At 37.4% G+C, this 14,360-nt stretch overlaps 1 protein-coding gene across 2 annotated transcripts in view; it reads left to right on the plus strand.

Moving 5' to 3' along the window:
• Positions 1-14,360, plus strand: part of brf1a (BRF1 general transcription factor IIIB subunit a) — a 57,731-nt gene that overhangs the window by 30,348 nt on the left and 13,023 nt on the right. For both annotated transcript variants that reach the window (XM_084392270.1, XM_084392271.1), the window contains 6 exons: positions 1,425-1,574; positions 4,717-4,810; positions 4,999-5,125; positions 5,227-5,266; positions 5,346-5,438; positions 7,054-7,311. In XM_084392270.1, coding sequence (XP_084248396.1) covers positions 1,425-1,574; positions 4,717-4,810; positions 4,999-5,125; positions 5,227-5,266; positions 5,346-5,438; positions 7,054-7,311 — 762 coding nt within the window. The remainder of the gene's footprint in view (positions 1-1,424; positions 1,575-4,716; positions 4,811-4,998; positions 5,126-5,226; positions 5,267-5,345; positions 5,439-7,053; positions 7,312-14,360) is intronic.

Here is a 14,360-nt window from a genome sequence, read left to right on the forward strand (position 1 = left end):
AATGAAAGAAGAAGTGTAATAATGTGGGTAATAATTTTGCAACATTTTATAATATCTAATATTTCATAGGAATATTGATTAATATATTTCCCTAGTCACTTGTTGTGTCTCCAAAATCCTGATAAACATGATTAAAGTCCTGATGTCCACTACAGTGGACATTTATGAAATCAATGCCCTGTTTTGTAACCGAAAGTCATATTTTGATTAGAAACCCCATATTATTTAACTGAGATGTTGATTTATGACAAACAATTTGAAAATGAGCTCTTTACAGGACATACAGATTTAAAACTGTGACATGTATGGTGTCAGAGAAATTCACTAAATGAAATTCACTATGTCTATTCTAATAAAGTCTATTCCTCCTGGGTCCATGTATGTATGTATGTATGTATAAATATATACACACACACATATATATGTATGCATGCATGTGTGTATATTGTGTATATATATATATATATATATATATATATATACACACACACATACATGCATACAGTGCATACATGTTTGTACACACACACGTTTTCAAATTAAAGCAGTTAGTATTATTGGTGAAAATAGACCAAAATATGTAGTGGCCCCTCAAACTGAAGAATTTTATTGAACCTGTTACTTAAAAACTGATATTGATTTGATTGACTGAAGTGTTTGATGGGTAGTAACTAGGAAAAACATTGTATTCTTGTGTAGAAGAGTGAGAGATGAGTAAAATCTCTCGAGTAAAAACGTCTTTCTGGAGTCTTATTACCATTCAAATCTGAGATTTATTCATTTAAAAAAAAATTACGGCCATAATAATTTTACTGTCGTTTATGTTTTATAGTTTTTAACAAATCAAAATCACCCCGTGGAGCCTGATTAAGTACCCCCTGCAGTACACACATCCTTGATTGGGAATCATTGGATTAAATGAAAGATTTGCTGATACTTTGTTAGAGCTAGAAGACTTTTGTGTTTTCCACACAGTGCCATCATCTTTTGAAAGCATTATTGGAAAACTGTCAGAATATTGGAAAAGTCCCTCGACCTGTCATGTTTCTTCCATTAAATCAATTTTGATGGTGTGAGAAACATCTTGTTGTTGGCTAAAGCTTAATAGTGGAGATTCTCTGTATAAGTTTTATAGTATTTGATGTGAGTATAAATATGATATTTGTTGTATTATCATAACTAGTGAAATTCAAGTTTATTAAAAGCCTTTGAACTGAACACTCATCAGTGGTTATGAGCCACAGTATTAGCACTTTAAGATTGTAGAAGTATATCTTGCACAAACCCTCACATACCACTCATTAGCAGCTTCAAACCTTAGATTTGACACCGATCGTTATTGAACTGAAAATCCAACAGTGTTTGAGAAAGTCTAGATGTACCTGTCTAGCTTTGTAATTCAGAATTTTTTTGTTCCCCTACAGATCCGTGTCTTTATATCCCGCGTTTTGCGCAAATGCTGGAATTTGGAGAGAAGAGCCACGAGGTTTCGATGACGGCACTGCGTCTCCTGCAGAGGATGAAGAGAGACTGGATGCACACGGGACGAAGACCTTCAGGCCTCTGCGGAGCAGGTAACCATGGCAACCCTCCCCTAACGGTGCGACCTCTTTAATGATGTGAGCTAGTGAAGGGTTGCTTTGTTAGATGCGCAAAAACACATACACCATCGCTGAAACATCCACAGTTGGAATGCACGCTCTAGAAACCCCTTCCAGAACTGAAAGTTGTCTATCTGTCGTAGGAAACATTTTAAAATAGTTTATCTGTCAAAATCTGTAATTAGATCAGGTCACGCATTTGAAGTGGTTCCCAAATCACCAATCGGTTTTAATGAAAGAGAGAGAATGATTCCTAAAAAAAGTGTTAGCCTTCTCACACTCACTGAGGCCTGATATTTCTTGGCACTGTAAATTGCCTCAGAGATGCAGTGCAGCTAAATTTTGATTTCATCAATGTCATTTTTATTTGCTTGCACTTTCAGTCTTGTGTAAACTTTACACAGGCTGTGAAGTTTGAGTTTCAGTAATTAAGTTTTTAGAATAACTGATGACTCCTGCCTCTCAGCATGATTTTCTCTGCACCCCCCCACCCCCCCCACCCCTTCGCTGCATAACCTGAATAATGAATCTCCCATTAATCTTTCAGGAGCAGTGCTGAGAAAAGAGGAAGCATGAGCCTAAAAGAGTTTGTTTCGCTGCGAGAGATCAGAGACTTGAGAAAGAAAGGGAGACTGACAGAGAGACTGAGAGAATGTGAAAAAGACCCAGAATGAAGATAAACTGAGAGGCAGAGAGGACTGCTGAGTGTGATGAATGCCTCAAGCTTGTTGAATAGTCCTCATCTAGTAGCTGAAACACAGATTGATTTGATATCCTGCAGGGTTAAACAGCAGAGGAGGAAACTGCTGTTTTTTTTTAACACAACATGAACCTAGGCCCAAGATAGCGGTCAGTTAGATACAGCTGACACCTCTGGACATACAGTGGAGAGTGGGGTAGAATGTGTTGCACCTTTAATCTGTCACAACTTAGACCATGCATTTAGAAAGGACTCATGAGATACAGCTGTCTGTGATTGAGAGATGCTTATGAGAAAATTGAAAAGCATTTTTATTCTTGTTGTTTACATGACAAAGTACATTTTCTGAATGGCAGGATATATATATATAGATCTAAAAATATTCACTACTATTCTAAAGTTTGGGATTGGTCATGTTTTTGAAAAAGGCTTTAACAAAGCTGCATTTTTTTGTATCAAAAATACAGTTAAAACATTGATATTATGTAATAATATTACTATATGTTTTCTGTTTAAATATATTTTAAAATGTAATTTATTCTGTGGTAAGCAGGGTGGGGCCGAGAACTGTGGGAATGGAGCGAGGCCGGTGGCGTGAGTGCCAATGAGCGCTAATACCACTGCGCCACACTGGTCTCGAGTTTCACAGAGGATCTCCGGAAGGATAAAAGGAGGAGTGACGACCTTAATCAGGCCTCGCTCCGTTCCCACGGCTCTCGGCCCCGTCCTGCTTGCCACGTATTTCTTCAGAAAACTATCTTATATGTTGATTTGCTGCTCAGTTGACATTTCTTGTTATTATCAATGTTGAAAACAGTTGTGCTGCTTAATATTTTGTAGAAACTGTGATAATTTGTTTCATGATTATTTTATTAATAGAGAGTCCAAAAGAACAGCATTTATTTGAAATATACATCTTTTATAGCATCATAAATGTCTTAGCTGTCACTTTTGATCAAGTTAATGTGTCCTTGCTGAATGAAAAGTATTAATTTCTTGGAAAAATAATACTGAATGGTAGAGTACATGATGCATATTAGTGAATTTCCACTTTATAAAACAATGACAAGCAAATATCTACTATAGTGTTTTCAGGGTAAGCTGTGTCAGTGCTCAACTAATAGTTATAGTAAGTTTTGCCTTCAAATGTAGAAAATACTATTACAAAAACTACAAAAAATGATAAATTATTGCAATACATGGAAATATTTGTCCTGGCTCTATTAATAAAAATGTGAATAACGTACTACAAAATATGTCTTTGGAATGAGATTAGTGAGAATTAGTGAGTTAGGGTGATCCCGTTCTCCTATCTACCCCACTCTTTCCTGTCAAAATCTCTGCTGTCCCATCCATAAAAGGCCAAAGACTTTTTTTTTTTTTTTTTTTATTGTCATTTTGTTTCTCAAAGCATTACAATAAGTTTAGAGAATGACAGTGAACCATGATGTCATATTTTTAAATTGGTTAATCTTTTAGAGATCATTAAGATCTAAAATTCATCAGTATCTTTTACATGCTTGCATGCTTTGTGGTGTTGGACATTCTTTAGTTTGTCAGGTAGTTCAGAAGTGCATCTGGCTCTTCATGTTTCTTTAATGAATCTGAGTGAAACTCTGCAGTATTGCAGGTGCATTAAATTTCTGTTTGTTCTGCCTGAGGTGAATCAGTAGGGGGGCAGGTACAGTGGACACACTTTTCTGAAGGCCTATTAATGTTTCATATTTGACAATCTGTCCTCTCTCCTTCTCTCTCTCTCTTTCTCTCTCTCTAAGTGAAAGTGTTTATGATGTACTTAAAGGAACCGTATGTAAGATTGTGGCCAAAACTGGTACTGCAATCACTTTCAAATTACTGTAGAGCGGTGTATCCCCTCCCCCTCCCCCCTGACTCAAGGTTGCCAGTTAGGCTGCAGGATCCAGCAGGAACGTAGGCTGCTACAAGGAGCTTTCTCTTTCTTTCTTCAGCTGTCTCCATCTTTCGAAGGCATCTCCTATACAAATCCTTGTTTTATTTCGGACTTTGTCACGACGTATTTCGGATTCATAACGAGGTCTTTTAGGTTTCGTAATGTTAAACATTTTTTATCCGACACGTTTGTAGCTGCAGCTGTGGTAACTAGAGCAGAGCTGGCAACCCGGATGCTGAAACACTACTGACTTCGTGATTAGTAGATAGGTGAAGGGTGGAGCATCAGGCCAAAACACAACATGACAACATCAACATCAGTTGAGGGCTGCAACTTCACTTTTAAATGACAATATCCTGGCTGGACTACTGTTGTCAGTGATATAAGTATTTGAAATGAACATGATTTCTTAATGTCTAGTGACATATCAGGGCCATTTTATGATTAATTGAAATACATTTCTTACAAACGGTTCCTTTAAAGTTGTGTATTTGTGTTCCCTATAGCTCTCTTGGTTGCTGCCCGTATGCATGAGTTCCGTCGCACAATTAAGGAAGTGATCAGCGTGGTGAAAGTCTGTGAGGCCACACTGAGGAAAAGGTGTGTTTTGTCTTAAAATAGTCACAGTATGACCACAAGCTGTGCTCAGTCATTACCATTTTCGTAATATATAGCAGTATCATTAGTGCTATTTCTGGATTTTGGTTTTGCACTTTCTTTCTGAAGCTTTGAATTTAGGCCCGGTTTTGCTGTTGTACGTTTTGACCCCCGGTGTGTTTGATTGACAGGCTGAATGAATTTGAGGACACGCCCACTAGTGAGCTGACTATTGAAGAGTTCATGAAGGTGGATCTGGAGCAGGAGTGCGACCCGCCCTCTTACACGGCTGGAATTAAGAAGCAAAAGCTAAAACAGGTCACGAATCACACTTTTATTTAGAATTATGAACATTAAAATCAGCCATTCTGTCAATGTGCTTTCACACCAATTATTTTCTCTGATGAATTCTTCCACAGATTGAGCTGGAGCTTTCAAAAAAAGTTGATGATATTGAAGGTACCTTGAAACATTTAGACAGTCTATGCTCTAATTTTCATCATGGTTGTTTGAACACACACATGTATGTGCTCTGCAGGTGAAATCTGTGGCTATCAGGATGAGATTGAAGTCGAGCTGGAGAGCTGCAGGCCCAAAGCCAGGGGATTTTATGCATCCTGTTCCAGAGAAGGTACAGTATTCACACACAATCCCGCAGAAAGATTGTTACTCAGAAACATGTTTTTTTTTTTTAAGTTTACACTTACACTACCAATCCAAAGTTTGTCAGTAAGATTTTTTTAATGTTTTTGAAAGAAGTCTCTTATGTTCACCATCACCAAGGCTCATTTATTTGATGAAAAATTCCATAAAATCAGTGTAAATAAATGTAATTTATGCCTATGATGGCAAAGCTGAATTTCCAGCAGCCATTAGTCACCTTCATTCTTCAGTGTCATGTGATTCTTCAGAAATCATTCTAATATGCTGATATGATGCTCAAGAAACATTACTTATTATCACAGATGAAAACGGTTGTGCTGCTTAATATTTTTGTGGAAACTTTGATTCATTTTTTTCTGGAACATTTCAAGAATAGAAAGTTCAAAAGTTCAGCATTTATCTAAAATAGTAGTATTTGAAAACAATTTAAATGATTTAACAACTTAATGCTTTCATGCTGAATAAAAGTATTACTTTTTATTTTTATTTTTTATTTTTTAACTTTTTTTTACTGACCTCAAACTTTTGAACGGTAATGAATATCGTTGCTTAATGTGAGGGTAACATTTTTAACCAGTGCAATCTACACATACACACACACACACACACACACACACACACACACACACACACACACAAACTCCTGGTGACCTTAAAAACGTGGAATGTTTTAAGTATTCCATGAAATATCAAAAAGTTTATCATTGTTAATCATTTATATTTAAATATAATATTTATATTATAGGAATATAGCTTAATGTGGGATAGACTTGGCTCGCAAGTACAGCTATCAAGTGTATTCTAGGCCAGTTTATTGTGCATCAACAGGTTTTGAGACTAACATACTTGGCTTTACTTACATTGTGTATGGTGCATGCTCTCAAATGGTAGCGCATATTTATAAAAGTGTAAGAATTTGTTTACAAAGAGTTATGATTGGCTGTTGTGTGGAAAGCACTTTTATAGAGATGGCTTGCTTCATGAGAACCACAATTATTGGCGAAACTGTTCACGCTTAAAACAAATGATTATATTGTTGTCAGAATTTCTCTTTGTTTAGTGAGAACTGCTGCTCTCACAACGTTTTCTTCAGGAAGTGGAGTGTTACTTCCCTTGTGCGGAAATTCTGTTTACGTTTCTGTCCAATTAGTTCCTTGTTCAGCAGCACGCACATCCAGAGATCCAGTGCTTCCCCATGCGTGATATATCTCTCTCTAATGTAGTGATTACAGGAGGGAGCTAATTAAGACTGCGAGCGTGGGAGTGTTTGTGTGTGTGTGTCTGAGTGCCTTTTCATGCATGTGTGTTCACTTTTCTAGAGTGTGTGTGTGCATGCATGTGTGTTAGTTTATATAATTACTTTCTTTCCATGTCAGCTGGATCATAGCGAATCAAAATCAAAGGGCGAATGCATTCGTTTTAATTAGCAAAATAATTTAATTGCAAAAATAAATGTACTTTATTTGCATACAGACAGCAGTTTCTTTTCATCTTTATACTCCGTTTACCTTTTATTTGTTGTTCCTGCAGTTATTTGAGAGACTTATGTGATGTATGTGTATTTTCTCGCTTGCTTTTCCCAGATGATGTGATTTCCTTGGCATCATCCAGTCTCCTTGCTGGTGATGATGGAGAGGACGATGAGCTGAGGGCAGCAGCGTCTCACCTGTGCAGTGCTGTATGTGGAGAGGATAGAGGTGGCTATCAGCAGGAGCGAGATGGAGAGAAAGTCTCTCCAACCAAACGGCCCTCGTTAGCATTATTGCTTGGAGCTTTGCCCACTGCGGCCAGTTTGGGCCTGCCCGAGTCCATCACCAAAATGGGAGAGGAGAAGGAGAACGGTAGGAGTGTGACTCCACTTTCAAATTGCATAAACACTTAATCCGTTTTAATTCCACAGTCATTCTTTACCACAGTTTTGATGTGTGATAACATTGACAGGGTAAAAACAGAGGAAGAGGAGTGGCACTAGAATGACAACTTTGTGAAACATTAACATTCTTTCCATCCATTTTCATTCCACATTTGATCTTCATTCTTTTTTGTTCTATGAGTTTAAGAAGTGTGCAACTATAGTGACTGGTTTTAAAAAAATGCATTCTCCCAGTTTCACAGACAAGGTTTGAGTCTAGTCCCAGATTAAAACGCATGTTTGAGCGTTATATATCAGTGCCATTGTTTTGTCTTACGATACACACCAGTAATGTTTTTTTCTAAGGCACGTTAATAAAAGCTACTTAAATGCCCTAATTAAACTAAGGCCTAAACCTGGCTTAATTTAAGCCCTGTCTGTGAAACCGGCCTTAAAGTGTTTTTCATTTAATCCAATTTCGTTCAGTTATACATTTGTACTATTAGTACTAACAGCATTAGTCAAAGAAGAAGAGTGGAACTGGAGTGACTCCTTTTCTAAACACTCACATTAATCCACTTTCGTTCAGTCACACATTTGTGCTATTACAGCATTAGTCAAGGAAGAAGAAGAGTGGAACTGGAGTGACTCCTTTTCAAAACACTCACATTAATCCACTTTCGTTCAGTCACACATTTGTGCTATTACAGCATTAGTCAAGGAAGAAGTAGTGTGGAACTGGAGTGACTCCTTTTCAAAACACTCACATTAATCCACTTTCGTTCAGTCACACATTTGTGCTATTACAGCATTAGTCAAGGAAGAAGAAGTGTGGAACTGGAGTGACTCCTTTTCAAAACACTCACATTAATCCACTTTAATTTAATCTACTTTCATTTCACATTCATTGTTAAATCACACACTTGTGCTATTAGGACATGAGTAGAAGAAGAGTAGTGGAACTTGAGTGATTTTTCTTTTCTATAAAATAATGAATCCTCTTTTAATTTATCCCACTTCCACTCTATAAGTGAGAGTTACCCAGCCTCTGGAGAACAGAACTCAAGAGTGACTTGTTTATCTGAAATGATTGCGTTATCTTTTGTGATTGTTGCGTTTACATTATGCGAGAGCATTCGAGAGAGAGAATAAGACCTTGTTCATCACAGGCAGAAGAGCTGCAGCTGGTAAACTCCTGAGGATAGAGTGCTGGCAGGTTGTCAGATTGTGTGATTGGCTGTGCGAGCAGGTTGTCATGTTTCCGATTGGTTGTGCTGATTGTGGATGATTTGTATGGGGCGGAGGAAGAGGGTAGCCCCCCTCCACTCTTTGAAGCACTAATTGAACACAGCACCTTGTCATTAGCGCGCTGTCTTTCATCCACCCACTACGGCCGGCTGTATGCGCACTTGATTGCCCGTGAGACCCGCTCATACAGTGTGTGTGTATTTTGGTTTGATTTTTGAGTTGGGTTCAGGAAAAACCATGACTCAGAGAGGAGGTATTTTTTGTGTGTGTTTTTGTTTTGCCCAGTGTCCATGTAAACTCAAGTGAATGCCTTGTAGAACTGTGACAGTCATTTATTTCCCTCAATTTGCTCATTTCATCTCCGTGATGATATGGCCACTGACACAATATGGCTCTCTCTGAATGTGTGTGCACTCTTCTGTCTTGGTTCTGTCTGCTTCAGCTTTTTCTGTCTATTCTCCCTGTTTATTTTTAGGTGGGCTCATTGTTCCATTCCAGACAATAAGATGCTTGTTAGAGTGTTCTAGTTACTGTGCGTGAGAGTGAGATTGAGCTGGATGTTTTTATTTAAAAATTTGGGTTTTACACTTCTGTTTGTTTTTGTGATGTGCGAGTATATGTTGCATCAGAGAGAGAACTTTCTTTACATTATTAAACTTAATGACATTATCACAATTATTGGCACCATTAGTCTTGTCCGTCATCATAATTTACCTTGAAGGATTATTTCACCCTCATTTTTTTCCAAACCTGTATGACTTTTTATCCTTTTGTGGAACACAATAGAAGATATTTTGAATTGGTGACCATTGACTTCCATTTTATGAACAAAAAACACAGGCTTTTCCCAAAATATCTTCTTTTATGCTCCACAGAAGAAAGTCATACAAGTGAACCATCCCTTTAGTGACTTTAATTAGTGTTACCTCTTTAATTTATTACATTTTTATTTAAATTAATCAATTATTTTACTCCACACGGTTATTTTAATTCCGCAGAAGCTGTTTTGAATGATATACTGTACTTACTTTACACTATGTATTGTACTACTGTATATCGTATATGATTTGTTAAAGAATGGTAATGTCTCCGATACAACAGGTTTTGTTTTACTACTTCGATTTGGAGTTTTCAATTTATTTCAAAGTGTCACGCATGTCCTCTTATTTGGTGTTGCTGCTAGCTTTAGCATGTTAAAGGACAAGTTCGGTATTCTACACTTAAAGCCCTGTTTACAGATCGTTTCTGATGAAATAGAACGGTTAAGATTAAAATTTGGACACATGCTGCTGGCCCGAGAATTTTCGGTTTCTTTCGCTTTCCCCCCCACCTCCAGAATGGCTGCATAGGTGCACTGGAACAATCCTTCCTAAAACGCATTAAACTTTCGTTTACAAAGACGTGAAACTTACCGAGTGGTCGGGGGTGTTCACTGATATGCTCACACAAAAATCGCTGCAAAAGACGCTTTAACTGTCTTTACAGTGTGTACAATCACTGAGGAATGAGTAAGCCTCCGGAGAGAGCTGAAGTTCAGTTATGGTAATGGATGTTTAGCTTCCGACATGCGCTGTAAACGGTAGACCAATCACAACAGACCGGGTCATCTGGCCGATCAGTGCAGAGTAGACTCTCGGAAAGGAGGGATTTAGAGAGACTGGTTCATCCGTCGAGTCGTTTGAGAATCATTGTGCAATGTATATTATAAGAAAATTAAAGTGTTTTTTGACCTTTGATGCATGTAAACATATTGTAGGAGATCTCCAAAACAAAGTTAGAAACCTTTAAAATAGCATAATAGGGGCACTTTAATATATGGCAGTATATTAACTATTGAAACTGTGTGAGAGAGCGAGCAGGCTATAAGGGTGTCCATCCTCTCCTCCTCTTGTTTTTCTTTTTTGTAACTTTTCTTTTTGACTTGTTCTGTTTTTCTAAGGTCAGTTCTCTTTTGTGAGGATGTCAGAATGGTGTCCCCGTTGTCTCTTTCTCTCTGTCTGTGTGTGTGTGTGGAGAGAGAGATCTGGTGCTGTTGTGTAATGCAGTGTATTTTTCTGAGGGGGCGGAGGGCCTGTGATCTTAACAATGCAGCAGTGAGTGCGAGTCTCCAGATGGTCATTCACTGTCCTCTCTGACCACACAGCAGGAGATACCAGCAGCATCCCCAGGTTTACTGTGATTCTATACGTTTCTGTTTTTCCTTTTCGTTTATAGATCAGTCAGTATATTAAATGTATTTGCGCACTCTAGTTTCCATTCCCTTTGCATAATGTTACTGTTCACTGTTTATCTGCAACAGAAAAAAAAGTGGATGGAGTCTTTCCTCCCCTCCCCATCCTTTAGAATCTCCTGAATCTTCAGAGCAGGAGGAGATAAGAGACTTGTTCATTTACACTAAGAAAGAGTGGGAGGAGATAGAGAGAGAGAGAGAGAGAGAGGGGAGGGAGAGGTGCCTTTCAAAGGAGAATGAAAGACAGAGTAAGTGTGTGACTGACATTTATTCTTCTTGCTTGCTTTGAACGCATCCTCAAGACAGCTGTTAGGGGTTTGTAAAGGACAGATGGGCCAAAAGTGACGGTAATTTACATTCATAAGGCCTTTATAACGCACACAGATGTGGCTTTGTTAGTCTTTATAACAATGTTCGTGAACACCGTGTTTAGAATCATGTCACAGATCACATGGTTTGAAGTTTGAGGTGCCCTTTTTGATAATAATTGAATACTTTATTCAGCAAGGACCAGTTGATCAAAAGTGACAGTAAAAACATTTATGAAATTACAAAAGATTTCTATTTCAAATAAATGCTGTTCTTTTGAACTTTCTATTAATCAAAGAATCCTGAAAAAAATGTATCATAGTTTCCACAAAAGTATTTAGCAGCACAATTGGTTTTAACATTGATAAAAATATGAAATGTTTGAGCACCAAATCAGCATATTAGATCATGTGACACTGAAGACTGGTGTAATGATGCTGAACATTCAGCTTTGCCATCACAGGAATTACTTAATAAAATATAAAAGTAGAAAACGGTTATTTGAAATTAATATTTCACAGTATTTTTACTGTTTTTAAACATTGTTGTTACCGTATTTTGGATAAAATAAATGCAGCCATGGTGAGCATTAGAGACAAAAAAAAAAAAAAAACATTTCATACCGACCCCAAACTTTTGAACGGCATTGCGTATTTATTTATATATAAATATAAAATGTTAATGTTAATAAATAAAATTTCTCATCAATATTCAGTTACTTAATTTAATCAACAAAAACACGAATGTATCATGAATAAATAATAAATATATCGGCAAACTATAGTTTTGAATTATTGTGTACTTTTAAAATGAGTTTTTAAAGCTGTGAAACTATTGTCATAGCTAATTTTAGTGTAGTTTTCAACTTGACATACTTATGATTCATAATGTTTTCGTTCCCTTATTTTTTCCTGCTGTTTGATTGATTCTCTTTATCGTTTTCATCCTTGCCACTCATTTATTGCTTTTTCTTCTAATGAAATGCAAGCACTGACAGTGATGTGATGTCATCTGACAGTGACGCTGTCATCTGACAGAGACGCTGCTATCTGTGTGAAATATGACATCATAAAAGTGTGACTGACTGATAGACTTGTGGAGAGGAAAACAAATGACTATGGGAGGCCCGATCTATGTGATAGACACGTTCACTGTACCGTTAACATGCACTGACAGAAAAATCTGTGCGCGGACCCCCATGAGGATGTTTTCCTGTCTAGATTTAACACCTGAAGGGCAGCCGAATGTGAGTGAAAATGAGAGATCTCATGAATAAAGTCTGTTCAAGTCTTTTCCTCTTGCCGTTACATTTACATTTTATTGTTTAAAAATGTGTCTAACCCTCCCCCATTTTTGGTCTGTAGATGTACAGTAGTGTGAAAAAGTACATGCATATATTTTCTCTTGACATTTTCTCTCTCTCGTTCTCTTACCAGCCTCTGGGCGATATAGACGGTTGTAGCAGGTGTGTGAGTGGGCGAGGGGTTTCCCTGGGGAAGTCACAGGGGCAAGAAGGGGTCAGTTTTTAATGGGCCTGTCTGCCCTCTTCGCCTCCAGAAGAAACCCCCCTTCCTCTCTCTTTCCATATCTCTGCATCTCCATTGTCCGTCTTTTCCTTTCCCTGAGCTTCAGTGCTTGTTCTCCTGACCCACCAGTCAGTTTGAGTGACGTTATCAGATGATTACGTTTGATGAGCTCCTGCTTGTGTTGAAGAGTGAGAATTGTCCATGGGAGAGAAAGAAAAGGAGGTGTCCATCTGGTGGTATCTTGAAATATCTGTTTGTATTTAGTCGGACAGAGTGCTCGACTCTGAACAGGTGTCGGTGTCAGTGAAACCTCTGGAGACAAGGGGGGCCTTTTGAACGCACGTGGAAACGCTAATGTCTGGGTGGACAACATCATTCAGAAATGTAGCCTCGGGACAGAGGTTTTTGGATTTAAGAACAGGGGAATAGATGAAGAGGGAGAATGATTAGTGTTAAGTGAAGTCTCTCATTTGTTGTTTCTCTTCTCTGTAATTTTGTTGAACTTGGCTCCTTTTTTCTGCTTCTCAGTTTTTTTTTTTGTGTGCCTCTGTTGTGTTCAGGTGATATTAAAGGGACAGTTCATTCAGAAATTAAAGTTGTTATTGTTTACTCACCCTTAATTTACTGTGTGCAACAAAAAAAATGAAGACTATTCAGACTGCTTTTTTTTTTTCTTTAGAGCGTACGGGTGCTGAAAAAAGCTTTAAAATTGTTCTTTTGTATCGGATCTATTCATTGAATCTAGTTTACAATTGGGCTGGTTTGCAAATTGGACTGATCCAGTTATAGAGTTAATCCATTAATTTACAACGTTGAATATTGACTTATGAAATCACAATCGACGATTCTTATTTTTATGGAATATTGCAGTTTATTATAAATAATTTATCTATGTGCATCATTATTTAAAAAAAAAAGTATGTTCTAAATGAACAAACGACAAAAATCCAGTCTATTCCTGTTGTCCCACCCTACATTTCTTCTCATTCGAGAAGCTATTTCACTCATATATACATCACCATAATAAAGAAAAGATTATTGAAATTTGTGTTTCATGCCATCTTTGAATTTAGCTTCATATTGCCATTTAAAATTACTTGAAATATATTGCATGAGTTATATGGGCTACATTTATGGTACATTTGCTTCCTTTTTTTGAAGCTTGAATTCTTTAGTGCCAATTAATTTTAATTGCAAGCAAACAAAATTGGTAAATTTTTACAAAATCTTACCAGACAAAGAAAAAATCCTTATAGTGGTTTTGGATCACCATGAGGGTGAGTAAATGATTTTTCATTTTTGGATGAACTATACCTTTAAGTGACGGTACTTCATTACCATGTCGATGCTGAAAAACTAACAATAACAGTTTATTTTTACATGTTTTTTAACAGTATTCAATCCCCAAGTGCTGTCTGACTGACATGCAGCTGCTGTCGAACACTCATGCATATGCATATGTCTTCAGGTAGTGCAGCTGCATATATGCACACTTTAAATGCTATTTTTAGTCTAATGTAGTTTCTGGCGAGCTACACACAGTTGGTTATATGTCCTAAGTGAATGAAAACAGACAGTACAAAAAAAAAAACCCATCTGAACATGAACACAAAGTTAGGCCTAATGGGAAAGACAGACTGCAGTGCTCGTTTTATTACAGTTTCTTGTCTTTATTCATCTTCTTGGATCCAGCTGCACCTGGTAGTGTCTCTCTGGTGTGGTTTT

This window comes from Rutilus rutilus, assembly GCF_951802725.1.
Source record: "Rutilus rutilus genome assembly, chromosome: 20".
NCBI lineage: Eukaryota > Metazoa > Chordata > Actinopteri > Cypriniformes > Leuciscidae > Rutilus > Rutilus rutilus.